Below are 17,524 nucleotides of genomic sequence, written 5' to 3'. Positions count from 1 at the left end.
CTGGCTGGCCTGGTCAAGGCACATATGGGAGTTGATGCTTCCTGCTCCTCTCCTCCTCTCTCTCTCTCTCCCCCCCCATAATGAATAAATAAAATCTTTAAAAAAAATTTGTTCATTACATTACCTCATCAAACTTTCAGTGTCTGTCGGATCTATAGTGAAGCTCCTTCTTTGAATCCCAATATCGGTCATTTCTTGCTTTTGTCTGTTTTCATTAGTCAGGAATGTAGAAAACACCGTACTTTCAGTTTTCTAAATTCTGATTAGTCAGCTTTCTGTAAATGGCAGACCATTACTGAACACTCGCCAGTTCCGGCTTTCTGCGCAATCACGGAGCTGTTAGGAGGGCCAGGCCTTGATCCCGCTTGCGGCTTCTTATCCTCACAGCTCTGCCCCAGTAAACACGACCCTCACTTCGTAGAGGGAGTTCTGTTTGTCTACTTCTGGTGCGGTTGGTTGCTCCCTGGGAGTTAGTGCCGCTGGGCTTCAGTTTGAACTATTCTGCGGCCCAGTCCCCCGTCTTCCTCTGCACTGGCTGTGGGGTACTCTTAGAAGCTGAGGAACAGAGGCACATGTTAAACCAGGAAAACTGGCCTGCCATACAGCTTCCCCTTGGTCTCTGCTTGTCACTGGTGTCCTGATGGCCGTTAGGAGGAGCCTGCAGGACCTGCATGGGTTTGCCCAGGTGGGTAGGGTGGTTCTCTGGTCACCTTTACCTCTCCCCTCCCTTCCCGGCTGGACCAGTGAGGTATGTGGTGCTCACACCTGTCCAGAGCTGCCTACTGAGAAGCACCTTGACCCATTATTTTTTTATTTTATTTTTAAACTGTATGACATGACTTGGCCAAGCTCTTCATATGCCGTAGTTCGGAAAGTCAGCATTCAGAACGCATCGAGGATGGTGTTCTTATCACACTGTTTATGTGGATGACTTAGTTGACATGCCTGAGGTCACACAACAGGTACATACTGTGTTTCGAGACCAGAGCTTGTGCGCTTACCCATTCTCCCCAGGCCGAGGGCCTGGACATCCCAGCAGCCCTGCACCCATCTGCATCCCTCAGAGAGCGGATTGTGGCAGAGCCAGCCTGGGACCCTGTCTGGGACTTCTCAGCGTCGGCTGACCCCGCTGGGAGGAAGACGGGTGACCAGCAGCAGAGGTCAGAGCAGTGGGGTCAGCCGGGGTTGCTGAAGACCAGGAGGCAGCAGCGGCTTCCTCTGGTTTGATGGACAACCTCACAAGTCCTGGAGCAGGACCCTCACCCTGAGCCTGGCTGCTCTTGGAGACACGACTCCTCCTCATTCTGAAACTGCATTTGGAGAAGCCGAGCACTTCCTCTTTGGTTTGATGGTTTGCCCATCTGTGGACAATTAGTTGATGTTCCTGATGTTCAATTGCTTCTGCTCTGTGTAATTTTCCCACTGACACTGGTCCACCCGGTGATGGTAACGAAGGTCACTGGTTGTTTTTTCATCTCCGTTGCACAATTGAGGCTTGTCAGTTGGGCTGTTCAGTGTGGTCTGTGCCCCCATTGTTGCTCCTTTCTGTTTATTCATCTGCAGAGTTTGGAGAGTCCTGTGCCCAGTCTCAGGTCCCACAAGCTCTGCTCTCGCTAGATAGCCTGTTGGGGTAAGAGGGAGAGGTAGGGGTTAGATCATAGAATGTTGGAGCTGGAGTGGACTGCTCAGCTCACCCTGGAGGCTGTTGGCCCCATTGTACAGATGGGGAAATGGAGGCCACTGGCAGACAGAGGATGGAACCTGGGCCTCCTAGTGTCCAGGCCAGGGTCTTCCCTGTTCTCCCATGTGGTTATCCCAGGGTGGACAGACCCTGGGGCCACTTTCTCTAGTTTGTGCGGGACAGCAGCTAGTTCTCCTTGGAGCTGGAAAAACCCATGTTTATTTTCACTCCTGGCGTGGGCAGATTCTCCCATGCATATTTGGAAGTCAGAAAGAGGAAGTGAGTTAATGATCCTCAGAGGTAATGCTCTGCTCATTGTCCTTCTCAGGAGGGTCTCAGAGCTGCACTTCCTGGGGGTTCTGGTCTGGTTGGAGCTAGACCAGTGTTGGCCTTTCCCAGGAAGCAGGGCTGAGGAAGCCCAGGGGGTCTGTTTACAGCTGTGTCCGGGCGATGCTCCCCAGGTTCCGTGTTGGGAAGGAATGTTTCTCTCCTTTAGTTTATATCTCCCATTGGAGAACTCGGGGAGACGCTCCAGTTAACCCACAACTACCTGCAAACCTGGGGGGGGGGTAGCAGATACATATAGGGCCGGTATTAAGTTAAAAAAATCATGGATTTGGTCAGGTTTTCCCATTATTTAAACTCTCCATTAAGAAAATTTGTTTCTGTGGAGAAGTCATTTAAAGTCTGTGGGCCTTGGTTTCCCTAACTATAATCTGAGAACAATGTCTGATTTTCCAATTCCATGGAAAGAAGGGAAAAATAAAAATAAGGTAGCACATTGTTGGGCAGATAAAATATATTATGCTCACTTTGTTAAAGATGACGCTGCCCACGAGGAGGCCGTCGCCCAGGTGATATTAATGTGTGTTGGGGGTGGGCTAAAGGCAGGGGCTTGGTTTGGGGATTAAGCCTTTCGCACCCTTTTTGATATGGGGCGGTACAATCCAATCATGCCTCAGAGAAGTGACTTTGTATTAGAGACTTCCCTATTTTGTATATTGGATTAAAGGTTTGGATTTCTACACTATAAAATAGAGGCAGAACAAGAGCTTGCTCTCTTGGTTCCTGAGATTATCATTAGAGCAGAGAGCAGAGAGAAGAGAGCAGAAAGAGGCCACGTGGCCAGGAGAAGCAGCCAAGATGGCAGAGTGCTGAGTGAGAAGCCAGTTTGTGCAGTTTGACGCTGGAGAAGGAAGGAGATGGGGAACAGAGATGAATAAGTCTGGTGAGCTAGAAACCTTTGATTCTAGGAAACTCAGATAAGTCGGTAGCTTTGTGAGCACTGAATGTGAGTGGGTTTTGGAGCCCAGTGTGTATTTTTTCCTTGCCCGCCGGGTGCAAGCTAGAATTAAAGATGACAGCCCATGAGTTCTTGGCTCCGTTGTTTCTTTACCGACTGTCCGAATCCAATGCGAACCTGCATGGGCCGGGCTGCTGTGATGGTAGCCTCGGCTACTGGCTTTACATTTGGCGTAGTCTGTGGCAGGATTTGATACAGATCGGCAAGGAGCCTTTGAGTGGTGGAGTAGAGGACTGGCTAGTGTTAGGGTTCCCCATGGCTGTCCTTTTGGGGGCTATAGGCTGGCTGACTTTTACTGCCATGGGTGAGGAAACCGAGAGCTCTGTGGAAGAGGCTGCCCGGGACCTGCAAACCGAGCAGTGGAAGGAGCTGGAGCAAACGTGGGAGAAACAGATGCTGACCCTGGAGCTGGAGGAAGTGCTGGAGAAGGAGGCCGACCAGGTTTGCGAGATTCGCCTGGAAATGGAGCAGCTACTGGAGGAGGATTCACAGGTTCATGAGTTGCAGATTTCCCTGGATATTGTGGAGAGCCAGCAGCGGCAGGAGGCTGGGGCTGAGCCGGGTCCGGAGCTGCAAGGTCTGCAGAGCAGAAGGCGGCGGCAGCCTGGGGCTTGAGCCTGGCAGCAGGAGTTGGTGTTTTCAGTTCCTCTTTGGAGGATGAGGAGAATCGGACTAGAGTTGCGATCCGCAGTCTCCAGAAGGTGAGAGCCCAGCAGCAAGGAGTACCTGCTATGCCCCTGGTAGGTCTGCAATTTTGGGGACATAGGATGGACGTTATCATGCTCTCCAGAGCCAAGATGGAAATGCTGACTGCCATTGCCACGTGCCCCTCTTTAGGACAGTGTAAGACCTGCCAGGACGGCAGGAATGAGAGGGGTGGCTGATGACCCACGTGCATGGACTGATTTCTTGGACTACGACCGGAGTGGGCACTGACTCCTTTGTTGGATGGATTTACGAATTACGGATTTTGGACAATGTGAAATATCCTGATGGGGGTGTGTAAAGCCAGCAGCCCGGCCCATGCAGGTTCGCATTGGATTCGGACAGTCGGTAAAGAAACAACGGTAAAGATGACAGCCAAGAACTGATGGGCTGTCATCTTTAATTCTAGCTTGCACCCGGCGGGCAAGTAAAAACACACACTGGGCTCCAAAACCCACTCACATTCAGTGCTCACAAAGCTACTGACTTATCCGAGTTTCCTAGAATCAAAGGTTTCTAGCTCACCAGACTTATTCATCTCTGTTCCCCATCTCCTTCCTTCTCCAGCATCAAACTGCACAAACTGGCCTCTCACTCAATACTCCGCCATCTTGGCTGCTTCTCCTAGCCATATGGCCTCTTTCTGCTCTCCTCTCTGCTCTCTCCTCTAATGATAATCTCAGGAACCAAGAGAGCAAGCTCCTGTTCTGCCTCTATTTTATAGTGTAGAAATCCAAACCTTTAATCCAATATACAAAATAGGGAAGTCTCTAATACAAAGTCACTTCTCTGAGGCATGATTGGATTGTACCGCCCCACATCAAAAAGGGTGGGAAAGGCTTAATCCCCAAACCAAGCCCCAGGCTACAACGATCCCCAACACACATTAATATCACCTGGGTGACGGCCTCACGTGGGCAGCACCATCTTTAACGAGTGAGCATAATACATTTTATCTGTCCAACAGGGTGGAGGGTGGCTTTGCTGGAAGCACTCCCCTGCCCCGGGAAGCTTTTCCCATGGCTAGAAAGAAAGCCGAGGACATTTTGCGCTTTGGGCTAAGTGCTCAGAGACTGGTGAAATGTACCTTGTAATTGTTGAAATTGTATGATTTGTCATGTTGTAATTTGTGTAATGTGCCTAATTTCCTTGCACAGGAATGCCGGTAGTGTAGACTGTGGGTAGTAAAGTGAGCATAGGGATGGATTGTTGGGCAGATAAAATATATTATGCTCACTTTGTTAAAGATGACGCTGCCCACAAGGAGGCCGTTGCCCAGGTGATATTAATGTGTGTTGGGGGTGGGCTAAAGGCAGGCAGAATCCTTGAAGCCTGGGGCTTGGTTTGGGGATTAAGCCTTTCGCACCCTTTTTGATATGGGGCGGTACAATCCAATCATGCCTCAGAGAAGTGACTTTGTATTAGAGACTTCCCTATTTTGTATATTGGATTAAAGGTTTGGATTTCTACACTATAAAATAGAGGCAGAACAGGAGCTTGCTCTCTTGGTTCCTGAGATTATCATTAGAGCAGAGAGCAGAGAGAAGAGAGCAGAAAGAGGCCACATGGCCAGGAGAAGCAGCCAAGATGGCAGAGTGCTGAGTGAGAAGCCAGTTTGTGCAGTTTGACGCTGGAGAAGGAAGGAGATGGGGAACAGAGGTGAATAAGTCTGGTGAGCTAGAAACCTTTGATTCTAGGAAACTCGGATAAGTCAGTAGCTTTGTGAGCACTGAATGTGAGTGGGTTTTGGAGCCCAGTGTGTACTTTTTCCTTGCCCGCCGGGTGCAAGCTAGAATTAAAGATGACAGCCCATGAGTTCTTGGCTCCGTTGTTTCTTTACCGACTGTCCGAATCCAATGCGAACCTGCATGGGCCGGGCGGCTGTGATAGCAGCCCTGGCCATGGCTTCTGGCTTTACACACATGAAAGGGTTTTGAAACAAAAATAATTAAATGATGCTACCTTGGATCGATCTGTTGAATTAGTTTATCTTCCCTAGAAGTTGCAGATGTTTTTAGCACCTTAGAGAATCACTCGGTGCAAACCGCAGATCCCAACCCTGAAACAAAGGAGCTCAGAGCCCAGGGGCCTGGGCAGAGAGGGACCCTTTGTTCACTGAGGTCTCTCATGCCAAGACGAAGCTCAGGAGAAGCAGGCTGGTCCCTGAGAGGTTGCTGTGCCCACTGGCATTTAGGTGGGCTCCTGAGGTCCCTGGTGGGGACACAGCCATGGCAGGGACCGAGGAGACCGTCTCGACTGACGCTGTGGTGCCCATGGGCAAGCCTGTGGATATGCAGCTCGGAGAGCCATGAGCATGTGCAAGTGCCACAGCCGTCACCTACGGCCCAGCCTGGTGAAGGACTGGCCCCCTCGCAGGGAGGGAGATGTGTGTGTCTATGAGTGTAGGTGTGGGAGTGTGTGAGTGTGTATGTGTGAATATAGGTATATGTGTATGAGTGTGAATGTGTGTGAGTGTAACAGTGCATGTATGTATGTGTGTGTGTGTGCATGCTCTTGAGTGTGAGTGCATTTGTGTGAGAGTCTTGTGTGTGTGATCACAGATGTGTGACTGTGTGAGTGGGCGTGGGCTGTGCTTGTGTGTGTGCGTGTTGGGGGCGCCCAGGCCCTTTGGTAAGCGAGGGGCAATCTTACAGGCCAGTAGTGCGCTGACACCTTCAGGCTCCTGTTATGAATCCTGCTGAGTGTGAACGGTGAGGGGAGAGACCAGTTCTTAGTCTGTGGGGCTCTTTTCCTTTTGTCTGCAATCCATCATGAATCAATACTTTTGTACAATGTGCTAGAAATGAATTAACTACCATAATGCCATCAAAGAGACAAAAATACAAGTCCTAGTTTGAAGTTTTCAGATGCAACAAGCATAGCATTCCTTTGCAAGACTGCTGCAAAAGTTCCTGCAAGTCCCTGCCCGTTTCTGCATGGGGCCAGGTGGTAGTGGGTGGCTGGCAGCGTGCTGGTCCCTGGAGTGAGCTTCCTGCATCACTGCGCTGGCCGACTGGGCGGAGACTGGGCGAGAGAAAGGGAGGGGCGTGGCTCTTTGCTGCAGACCAGCCTGGAACCCTGCAGGCTTGTTGGAGCAGAGAGAGACTAGTTGGGGCATGTCAGCAGTTGGCAGGGCTTTGGGGCCAAAGTAACAGGCTCAGGTGGCACTTCTGGGGGCCACACTGCCTCTGCCACCACCTGTGCCAGCAAAGTGGGTGACCTGAGACCCCTTGTGCCTCTGTTGGTTGGAAACTAACTTTTTGCCTTGCTGGGAGCCCCACGTGGGGATGTGTGATAGCTTTGTCTGAAAGTAGCTTCAAACATGCCCGACATATGCAGGTTCACTAATCACAGTGTACATTTTTATATAGAAAATTATGGTCATTTGATTTCTCTCTCTCTCTCTCTCTTTTCCCCCCAACAGTATCAAGGCCACTCTTTTGCCTTTTGGCCTGGGGTGTCCGGGGTTGGAATGAGTGGTTTAGGTGTGGTGAGAACCGCCCTGGGACGGACGGTGGCCTGTCTTCACCTATGGTCGCTGTGGGGTCTGTGCTGTTGCCTTAATGCTTTTCCATACTGTCTTTTAAATCTATAACATCCCGTCCGAAATAGCCTCTGCCCTCCGCTCGGTGGCATCGTGCAGGGGAGGGCTGCTCCTTTGTGGCGCTGGGGGAGCTGGGGAAGGGACACTAGTGAAGGGGGACACTATGTCAGGATGACCCTTGGGTGGCCAGTTTGGAAAAGCTGGTAGGAGGCCCAGGTATTTGCTGGGGCCTCTGGTTCAACATTTCCCAATGAAACTATTGAAGGAAGAAAGCTGAGCAAAGAGCTCATCTTTGATGGATGTCGCTGCCTTACCTGAGTAGGTATTTCCTCAAGAGCCAGAGGCTCTGGTCTTGGCCTCTGAGCTGAGGTCTGAGATCTTGTCCTCATCCCTCCTTCAGGTCCCCAACGACCTCTGACTCCCTCTGACCCAGATGTTGCTCCAGGTGACCACAGCACAGAGCACAGTATTCTTAAACGTCTTCTCTTTGCTCCTATTCTCAGGGCAAGAAGATCCCAACAGTTTGCGCCATAAATACAACTTCATCGCCGACGTGGTGGAGAAGATCGCCCCGGCCGTGGTTCACATCGAGTTGTTTCGCAAGTAAAGATGGCCTCCCTTTTCCCTGTAGCCCGGAAGCCTCTAGGAATCCGTGCTGCTGTTAGCAAAACATCAGAGCTACTTCTGAGCCGCTTCCAAGGGTCAGAGTCCCTGACTATATTCCTAAGGGAAAATAACGTTTCTCCCTTACGATGTTTTCCCGTTTGACTATTTAAATCCACATTCTTGACCCTTCTAGATGTTTGAAGAACCTCTGGCTCTGAAGAGATTCCCAAAAACTATTTTCTAAGTGGAATATATTTTTTTGATGCATGTAAACGTTGGGCCTAGTGTTCCCTTTTCTAACATTAAATGAACCCCAAACGTATAATGATTGCTAGATGCGTATTGCTGTTGGAGAACCCACTCGTCGGTGTGGTCAAGAGTTGATTTTCAGGTGTTACAGGCTTAACTGGGTGCTCTTTTGGGTTCTAGGCTTCCTTTTTCTAAGAGAGAGGTGCCGGTGGCCAGCGGGTCTGGGTTTATCGTGTCCGAAGATGGACTGATTGTGACAAATGCCCATGTGGTGACCAACAAGCACCGCGTCAAAGTTGAACTGAAGGATGGCGCCACCTATGAAGCCAAAATCAAGGACGTGGACGAGAAGGCAGACATCGCCCTTATCAAAATTGACCACGAGGTACGTGTGTTCCCCGCCTGCAGCACCGAGCTCTCAGGGGCCCTGGCTGAACCTGGGTAAAGCCCGGGGAGGTCAGAAGGCACCAGAGCTCCGCTGGTGAGAACACTGAGCTGGACGGAACCAGTCAAATCCGGGCCAGGGAACAGACAGCATTGAGGAGAGGCTGAGTGTGGCCGGGGGCGGGGGGAGGGCAAGGGGCCCCGCGAAGCATCTGTAATACGCAGGCGATAAGATCCAAGGGTTTTAAAAATAGTGTTTTACAGCTTTATAAAGGGGAGCCAGAGGTTTATAAAGAAATTATAGGAAAGCAACAAAAATTGGATCCCTCTTCCATTCTGAGGCACCGTTGTGGCCAATTTTTGTTCCTTCGTGTGTTCTAGGTTTGAACACCAAGCGGGTATCCCAAATCAGTAAGGCTTTGCAGAGCTTACTATGTCCGTTTTTACACAATCCTCCACACTTGACAAAGTTTTGGAAACCTGGAATTCAAATAAAGCAGATGGATTTCTTCCTCACAGAACTTCCCAGAGCTTTTAACAGGCTAATGTGCCTATGACTCTCTTGCAAAAGGCGTATACTCCAAATCGTACTGTCTGAGTGTAGAACCTCTTGTCCCCGCCCCCACTTTCTTTTTCAGAATAGAAACAGTGAATTATTTTGGGAAATGCCATGTTCAGAAATGGTTTGCTTTTTGGCTTACACATTCTCCTTGCAGTCGTTTGTGTCCTGTTGATTAGTTTAGCAAAATCTTCATCCCTGAAATGTACTCCAGTCCCTGTTGGATAGACATCAAGACTTCCCCCTGTTGCCCTGGCCAGATGGCTCAGTGGATAGAGTGCATAGACCCGCCGAGGTCATGGGTTCTTTCCTGCTTATCAGGACACGTGCAAGAAGCAACCAGTGAGTGCACAACTAAAAACGGGACAGCTTAGTGGAACAATGAGTTGATGCTTCTCTCTCTCTCTCTCCCCTTAACCATCCCCTCTCTCAAATCAATGGAAAGACTAATATATGTATACATATGTATACACATGTACATACACACACACACACACACACACACACACACATCCCCACTTGTTGGTAGGTTGACTGTGGAGATTTGCTTTGCTGTGTGGCATGTGCTGAATGCATTTTCTGGTTTCTTCACACCCTCGTCATTCTCCAGACTCGTGAGGAGGGAAGACCCAGGGCAGTAGGAGCCTTGTTGCTGGCCCAGGGGAAGACCACAGACTGAGCGCCGGGAGGGGTCCTCTTTCCCAGCCCTCCACATGGCCACCTGGCTGTGGGCCGTGGAGTCAGGCCAGGGTCCTGCTGTACCGGCTGTTTTGTCTGCGCCGTTCATTGGAGCAGAAGCAGGCTCTGTGCCCGGCGTGGTTAACTGGCCTTTAGCAAGGTTGCTGTTGCCTATTATTTCTATTAGGTTACTATGGACCTACTTGTAACAACTGTTCTTTCAAAATGTGTTGATTTGTCACAACATAACCACAATAACTTCTGTTTGACAAGTTCTAATGCCGGGCCAGGCTCTGCCTTCATTTGTAACTTTTGCCTCATCTGCAAGCTAGCCGTATTGTCCCCATTGGATAGTAGAAGAAGCAGGGACTCAGAGAGCTGGAGCTGGCCTGCCCAAGGCCACCCAGCTACGCTCTGGTGCGGTGAGAGCTTTCTGGGTCAGCCAGGCTGCCGCTCCCCAGCTGCTGGAGCCCCTGGCTCTTAGCGGAGAGATGGTGGCCTGGCCTTCTGGTGCGACGGGATGGCTGGATTTTAAATAGCCCACAGGAAGGCTGGCACAGCCCCATTTAAGAACACCGCTAGAAAGGTGTCCAGGATGTGGTAGTCTCGCCGGAAGGAGGCCAGCCAGAATAGCATGTCCTGGGGCCCCACACCAGGGCTTTTCAGCTCCACCGAGCCCTTGGAAGGCCGCCAGCCGTGGGGGCTCCGGGCAGGCAGGGCACTGGCCTGGGTGGTGGTGAGCTGCCCTCACTGAGCAAGTCTGCCTTTGGAGCTTGTGCCGCTGCTCTGGCCGGGTGGGAGGGTGGTGGTGGTGGTGGGGTATTCTTTTCAGATTTTGAGCCGAGGTGGAGTGTGGGCTGTGTCATCCCTGGCCCGTCCTGGCAGGCAGGGTGTGCAAGGTCTCAGCAGACCAGCTCAGCAGAGCGGCTCTGACCCGGCTCCGGCCGCTCCCACGCTCTTGCCCTTCCCTGCGCGGCGTGTTCTCTGGGATGTGTTTCCAGCCCAGGGAATCAGAATGTGAACTAAGGTGGCGTTTTGAAACAGAACCGAAAATGAAAGGCTATTAAATGGCAGACACCCATATAAGAGACTGGTTTCCACGGACTCAGCTGCCTTTTTTTTTTTGCTGGTAGTCATTGGAAGCGGGCGGATGCTAACAAACGTGCCGTCTAGCTCTTCCTGTCTCGTTCTGGGGTTTGCATCGAGGGTTTGTCTAGCAGGGGGTGAGAGGACTGGCTTGGAGCAAGGCCCCTCACTGGGTGGATGCATGATTTAATAGCGTGCAGGCCGCGGGTGGGGCGAGAGGCTGCCTTGCCTGTTCCTCTCGGGAAGAGCAGAAAGGAAGAAACAGGGCTGGAAAACTCGGAGGAGGCAGAACAGAACCAGCGAAAATTGGGTTTGAGGGTTGACATGGTTCCAAATGGTCCTTGCTGTGGGAAGCCATGGCCCAGCCTCCCAGGACCATTTTTAAATAACGGAGTAAAACCAGTGTGACAGCCACTGACGTCTAGGGCCCGATGGCTGAGTTGTTGGCTCCAAATCTGGGCCTGGCTCCTCCCTCCAGTGCTGTGATTTCACTGGGTTCCTTGTTGCTTACTCGTCCTCCCTGAGGGGGGTGTTCTCACCGCTTTCAATGAAGGAGCATTACCTCCAGTGACGTCTGTTGTCATTGCCACGAGTCACCAGCCGCCCTCCTGGGAGCAGCTGCCAGCACGTCCTTTGGGGTCTATTTCTCCCTCATTGCTGGAACCCTCAGTCATGGTGCCCATGACCCCGGAGACCAAGCAGATCCTCCCCCTTGGACCTGCAGCTGGCTGTCACCCGCAGCCCCAAGACCCCCGGCACTGTCTGAGTCCCAGCCCTTCCTGAGCCCGGTTTGCCTACTTTTCCTTCCATTCTTGAATCTCCCCCCACATCTCCAGTAACCCCCCCCTCTTCGACTGAGGTTGCCAGAGACATTCTGGGCTTGCGACCAAATAACTCTTTTCTGGCTTCTCACTGCCGAGCAGACACATGTGCACCGGCTTTCCCTGCGGAGTTTTGAGCTGAGAGAACTTTTGGAAGAAGGCTCCCTGAGCCAGCAGGCCCCTCTGGCCCTGGTCTGCTGCCCCTCCATGCCAGAGGAGGAGGTGGCCCCCTGCAGGCCTTCCCCTCCGCCCTGGGGCTGGTAAGTCCCCCCGCTGCACTGCAGGAAGGAAGGACTGTGTGCATGCAAACATTTTAATGGGAAGCAGCTTCGAGGGCAAACTAGTTCAGCTTCAGATACAAACTGTTTCCAAATGTGTTTAGCATGATGCTGGCCGTGTTTGCAGAACATTTAACATTTTTATCCAAAGGCAGCATTTTGTCTGTGCAGTTTGTTTTTCCCTGTGTAGCTGAGAGAGACAGAGAGAGAGAGAGAGAGAGAGAGAGAGAGAGAGAGAAGGAGGGAGGGAAAGTGGAAGGGAGGTAAAAGAGGGATATTTGCTTGCTTGAGGCCAGAGTATGAGGCAGAAATACTGGGAATGTATTGAAGAAGGTAAGAGGGGAAAGTTACTTGTGTTCCAGCTGTTTTTCCAGCTGTGTTGACTGGCAAACACACAGGAGAAAAGCACACTCCCTGCAGCCCCTTGATGATTGCAGTGATCGGATCATGTCCTGTTTGTACACAACCCTTTACACATTTCCTGCTGTCCTTACCAAGAGGTCTTGACTCTTACGGGGCCTTGGAGGCCGGGCCTGTTGGGGTGCCCGCTTCTTCCGCCCTACATCTGTGCTGCTTAGCCGCCCCCTTCTCTGTTGCCTCCCCACCCCCATGTCACTCTGGGGACATATAACCCCTGAGACAATTATCCCTTCCTCCTCATCTCCTCATCATAAGTTACAGCCAGTACGTTTATTTGCTGATGTAAGTTCACCTTCGCTGCTAGAGTGATTGACAGATGCACTTGCCAGGTGGCTGGTGGCCCGAGTGTGAATGTCAGAGCCCTCTGCTCAGAAGGGGGCAAGGCCCGCTGCTGCTCCGGGTTTGCAGACGAGATGATGGTGCACCAGGCAGGCTGCAGAAGCCCCCACCCCCTCCCAACTTCCTCAGCCAGTGCTCTCTGCTCCCTGGGGCTCCCTGGGGCTCCCTGGGGCTCCCTGGGGCTGCAGGGCTGCCCAGCTGTGGATGCCACCTGGCTTTGCGGGGGCCCAAGCAGCCTGCGGTCTTGGTCACTCAGGGCGCCGGCGAGATGCTGAGGCTTCCTGTGGGCGCGTTTCCCTGACGCCAGCAGCCGGGGAATATTTGGACGCAGCCTTGTTGAGGCTGGCGAGGCGGTTTTCCCCCCTCACCCCTGGGCGTGCGTCTGTCCCCCACCACCTTTAGAGCCAGATGCCACCTACGGACCTGTTTGAAGTGGCTGAAAAGTGAGACCTGGGGGCGGAGGTGGCTTTGTTTTCAGAGGGTCCTTTTACTGCTGAGCTGGCTGCCAGGCACTGGTACTGGTCTCTGTGACGTGCAGAACTGGGTCCATGGGCTGGGGAGTGGGGGGGGGTGTTGGAGGGGGGAGGGCCTGGGCCCTGTCACATGCTGGTCTGAGGTGGCAGGGGCTGGACAGCAGGCCCTAGTCCTCTCTGGACCTGCCCTGAGTTCTCTGAGGGAGAGTCCAGGCTCCCCCCCCCCCCCAGAGGAAGATGCGAAGGGAGGGAGGAAGAGAGAGGAGGAGGGGGGTGGGAAGGGGTGGCATGTCGCTGGCTCCAGCCGCCAGCCCAGCCGGCTCTGCTGCAGCAACCGACTGTCAGAGGCGCTGACTAAGCCGTCCCAGCCCGTCCAAAAGCGAATCCGATAACACAGCCTGCTCTGCAGTGGCTTCCCATCGTCCGGTGTCTGCCTGTCACCCCCCCCCCCCCAGGCAGCCACCGGGGAGGGTGGCCCCAGCCTTGTGTTGCTGTGCTTGTCCACCGGGGCCTTCCTCCCCGCTCCCAGACTCTGTGCTGGTCTCACTGTGGTCTCCCCCCGCCCCAAACTTACAGGCTGCCAATCAATGTGCCCAAGACGCCCCAGACCCTGGTGATGTTCCCCGGTTTCTATTTACCGTATTGATTTTTTTTTTTTTAACCATTTTCAGGCGGGGAGGGAATCAGTATTCCATTAGGCAATGTCAACCAGCTGGTGGAAGGAAGGCCGCTTTGTCCGCTGTCCGGCCCGTGTCCTGGGCTGAGGAGGACCCGGCTCCTCGCGGCTCTGACGACCGTTCCCTTTGGAATGTGAAAACGTCCCCGTTCCCCAGCCCGTCCAGACCAGGGCCCTTGTGTGTTCTCTGGCCCCAGTTCAAGAACTCAGTTGATTGAAGGAAATTCTTTGGCTCTGTTTTTCTCTTAATATGGTAATGCCTTTTTTCACTTTGGCACTCTCTCTTCAGGGAATTGGATTAACATGATTATTTGTGGTTCCGGCAAAGCAGTTGCCAGGTGGTTGGGTCCGACTCTATAGGTGGTCCATTGAAAATGTCTCCTGTCCTCTTCACTGACCGAGGGGGGACATGCATTCGAGCCATTTGACAGTTGAGCTAGTGTGGGACCATGTGTTAGAGTCCAGGGTTGGCCAATGGCAGCTTGCAGCCCAAATCTGGCCCTTTGTCTGTTTTTGTAAATAAAGTTTTATTGAAACTTAGGCATGTCCATTCCTGTAGGTAGAAGAGTCCACAATTGCTTTCACGTTATAACAGCAGAGTTGAGTAGTTAGGATAGAGACCATCAGGCCTGTGAAGCCAAAATTATTTTTTAGCCTTTCAAGCTGCTGCTTTGGTTTGGTTGGACTAAGCAGAGAGAGGCCTTCATTTTACCCATTTCTCAGTAATAAGAACTCTTAAAATGTTTTGCAAGTCATTATCCAATTTGAAATCCTGGTGATCTTTTTAGGTTTGGTCTTTTCACCCTTTCCCTTATCCCTTATTCATTCACGGATTCAAGCAGTGTTAACTGAGCATCTATTTTGGCCAAACATGTGTTAAGTGCTGAGGACATATCAGCAACGGGCAGCAGCCCTAAGGTTACAATCTAGTGTAGGAAACAGGCAAGTCGGAATAAATGTGATGATGAGGATGAAGAAGGAACAAACAAAACGAGAGGTTGGGGTCCTGGGCGCTGGGCAGACCTCTGTAGGTGGTGTAGGCAGGGAAGCCTATCTGAGGAGGTGACATCAAGCTGAGGTAGAAAGAACAGATAGAGCCAGGCGAGGGGAAGGGTCAGACGGGACCTGAGTTACTTAGCTGCCTTTTCTGTCCGGCCTGGAAGACCTTGACCTCGGACCGCGTGCAGACTTACTTCCCAGGGAGTCTGTTAGAGCCCTCCAGAGCACCAGCCAGTGTTCCTGTTTAGCTGGTTCCTCTGTGTATTGTCTACACTTCTAGATTCAGTTTCCCAAAACTGTGGCAAGGGAGAAATAGGACCCTCTGGTGAACTGAGGACTGCTTATTCTCATAAACGTGCTGATTAACAAGTTACTTTGGTTAATTAAGGCATCCGAGTCTGATAATGAGAACACATGACTCATGGCAGTGTCCTCTCTGTTCTTGGTGACCAGGCAGCTCACAGAAACCACTGGCCCACACTGTGGTAAGAATAGACTCTATGTCCCCAGTTTAGGTCATGAATATATATTAACTTCTTTTACTATGTCCTGGGTCATTGACCATCACAACTTATTTTTATCTAGCGTAGGTCACCTAATATTAAAAAAAAATATTTTTAAAAAATAAAATTTCAAGTAATTAGATATCCTGGGCAATTGCTTTGCATACGGCACAAGCTCTGAGTGCTCGCAGGGAGTGAGGACCAGTGTGCCTGCAGCCCAGCACACACGGGGCGGCTGCCAGTGTGCCTGCAGCCCAGCACACACGGGGCGGCTGCCAGTGTGCCTGCAGCCCAGCACACACGGGGCGGCTGCCAGTGTGCCTGCAGCCCAGCACACACGGGGCGGCAGCGGTGCGTTCAGCGCTGAGCCGAACGCGTGAGGCCACGGCCCTTCCCGGTGGGGATCTGGTCGGTACAGACTGTTCCCCTTGCTTCCCTGAACCCCGAGCTGCGGCCTGACTGACCGCTGAGAACCAGGATGCAGCATCCAGAGTCAGTTACCCAGACTGAAACGCGAGGCGTGGCTCACCCCAATTTTGGGCTCGCCCACTTTGAAGCTCCTGACAGATCTCTGCAGACCGGGTTTGTTCATTCTTTCCTTTATTCACTTTCACGTTCATTGATTTTTTTTATAAATATTTATTGGCCCAACACTGTCGTAGCAGCCATGGCCAAGATGAAGTCAGTGGGTAAGCACGGGATCAAAGGGGCTGACGTAGGGAGAAGACAGGAGTTAGGCTTGACGGAGATGATGTTTTTCCCCCTCGGGATGCCACAGAATGTAAACACTCACTGGCCATCGGGCTCCCTTCTTCAACTGCTGACATTTTGTAGTGTAAACAAGTTAGGCAACATTCGAAATGCCAGCATGTCTTGCTATAGCTTAAAGGGGAGGAAGGACTGTGGTGATGTTCATACGCGAGGGAGGGGAGGGTGTAGCATTTTTCATTTGCTCTTTCTCTCTTTTTTTATGTTTTGCATAACCATCCTTTGTTCTTTTTTTTTGTTCTCCCTCCGACTCCCCCACTCCTCAGATCTCTCCCATCTGAGCCCCTCCCACACCTGCCACAGTTCCATTCGGCCCACCTGTCCCACGTCTGCCATCTCCTCGGTAACAATAACATGTCACCTGGGGAAACGGATGGTGGCAGCCTGGGTTCTGTATGTGTGGGTGACCTCAGCCCACAGAGCAGATCTTCCCTCCTGGCCTCTTGGCTTCTTGGTCTTGCCCACCATTCACGTGCTCCTTGGAGCCACGCGCCCTTGATCGTACCGTTGACCTTGATATCACTGATGACCTCCACCCTCGCTGATCTGAATCCCAGGCATCTCACTCGTGGTCCACGACCTCCTCCCCTGGCCAGGGTGCTTTATGGGTGACCTGGGTAGTCTCAGGCTCGATGCTCAGAAGGGCCCCTGCTTGGTGATTGAATGCTCTGAGGTCACCGTCTTAATTTTGTCTTCGAATTTGTTTTGTCAGTGAAACCTCATTAGCTGGTGCAGTGTGTGCTGGGGGTCTGAAGCTTTGGCTCATACACTGTCTTCCTCCTGCTGCCTTCCCTCTTCCCCAGGATGGTTCTCGGGCTCCCAGCTCCCTGTCTGCTGGGACCCCTGCCCCAAACAACAATCCTCGCCAGCCTCCTTTCCCAAGGGGGCCTCGGGTTTGGGCGAGTACACCCCTGGCATCTTGGGGCAGCAGGAGGTAGCAGGGCTGAAGTGGATGAAGCCGTGGGCATTCTGCTGGTGATGGGCGGGGCCAGCGCACCCCCATCCCATCCGGGCGCCTAGTGTCCTGGTAGGAAGGAGGTTGCCATGCCCCTGAGGCTGTCTGTCCTCCGTGGTTGGGGCACTGGGCCTTCAGGAGACGCCTGGTTTGACTTGCCAGTCCCTGGTTGGGCACAATGTCTAGGTCTGTCCAGTAGCTGGTGGGCAGAGAGCACTGAGTCCTGGGGCCCCTGGGTCTGCACTTGCCCCAGGAGTATCTTTGTGCCCCAGGAAGTGGGACACTAAATAGCAAATAAAAAAAAAATCAAGACAGCTTGAGAGAGTGAAGCATGGAATTAAAAAAATGGCTTTCTGTTTTAGTACCTTCATCGGCAGTTTGTGCTTTATGAACAGACCATTCATGTTTGCATTTTCCCTCTCGCCCTGTAAATTATGCAGCTGGTCCTGCCCCAGGAGCGCAGTGCCAGCAAGCCTCTGCCTCACCTAGGTCCACAG

At 52.2% G+C, this 17,524-nt stretch overlaps 1 protein-coding gene across 2 annotated transcripts in view; it reads left to right on the top strand.

Moving 5' to 3' along the window:
- Positions 1–17,524, top strand: part of HTRA1 (HtrA serine peptidase 1) — a 50,558-nt gene that overhangs the window by 18,410 nt on the left and 14,624 nt on the right. For both annotated transcript variants that reach the window (XM_066355306.1, XM_066355307.1), the window contains exons 2-3: positions 7,737–7,836; positions 8,269–8,473. In XM_066355306.1, the coding sequence (XP_066211403.1) occupies positions 7,737–7,836; positions 8,269–8,473 (305 nt within the window). The remainder of the gene's footprint in view (positions 1–7,736; positions 7,837–8,268; positions 8,474–17,524) is intronic.

The sequence above is a fragment of the Saccopteryx leptura genome, chromosome 13, assembly GCF_036850995.1.
Source record: "Saccopteryx leptura isolate mSacLep1 chromosome 13, mSacLep1_pri_phased_curated, whole genome shotgun sequence".
Classification (NCBI taxonomy): Eukaryota; Metazoa; Chordata; class Mammalia; order Chiroptera; family Emballonuridae; genus Saccopteryx; species Saccopteryx leptura.
This window is presented reverse-complemented; position numbering and strand designations above follow the sequence as displayed.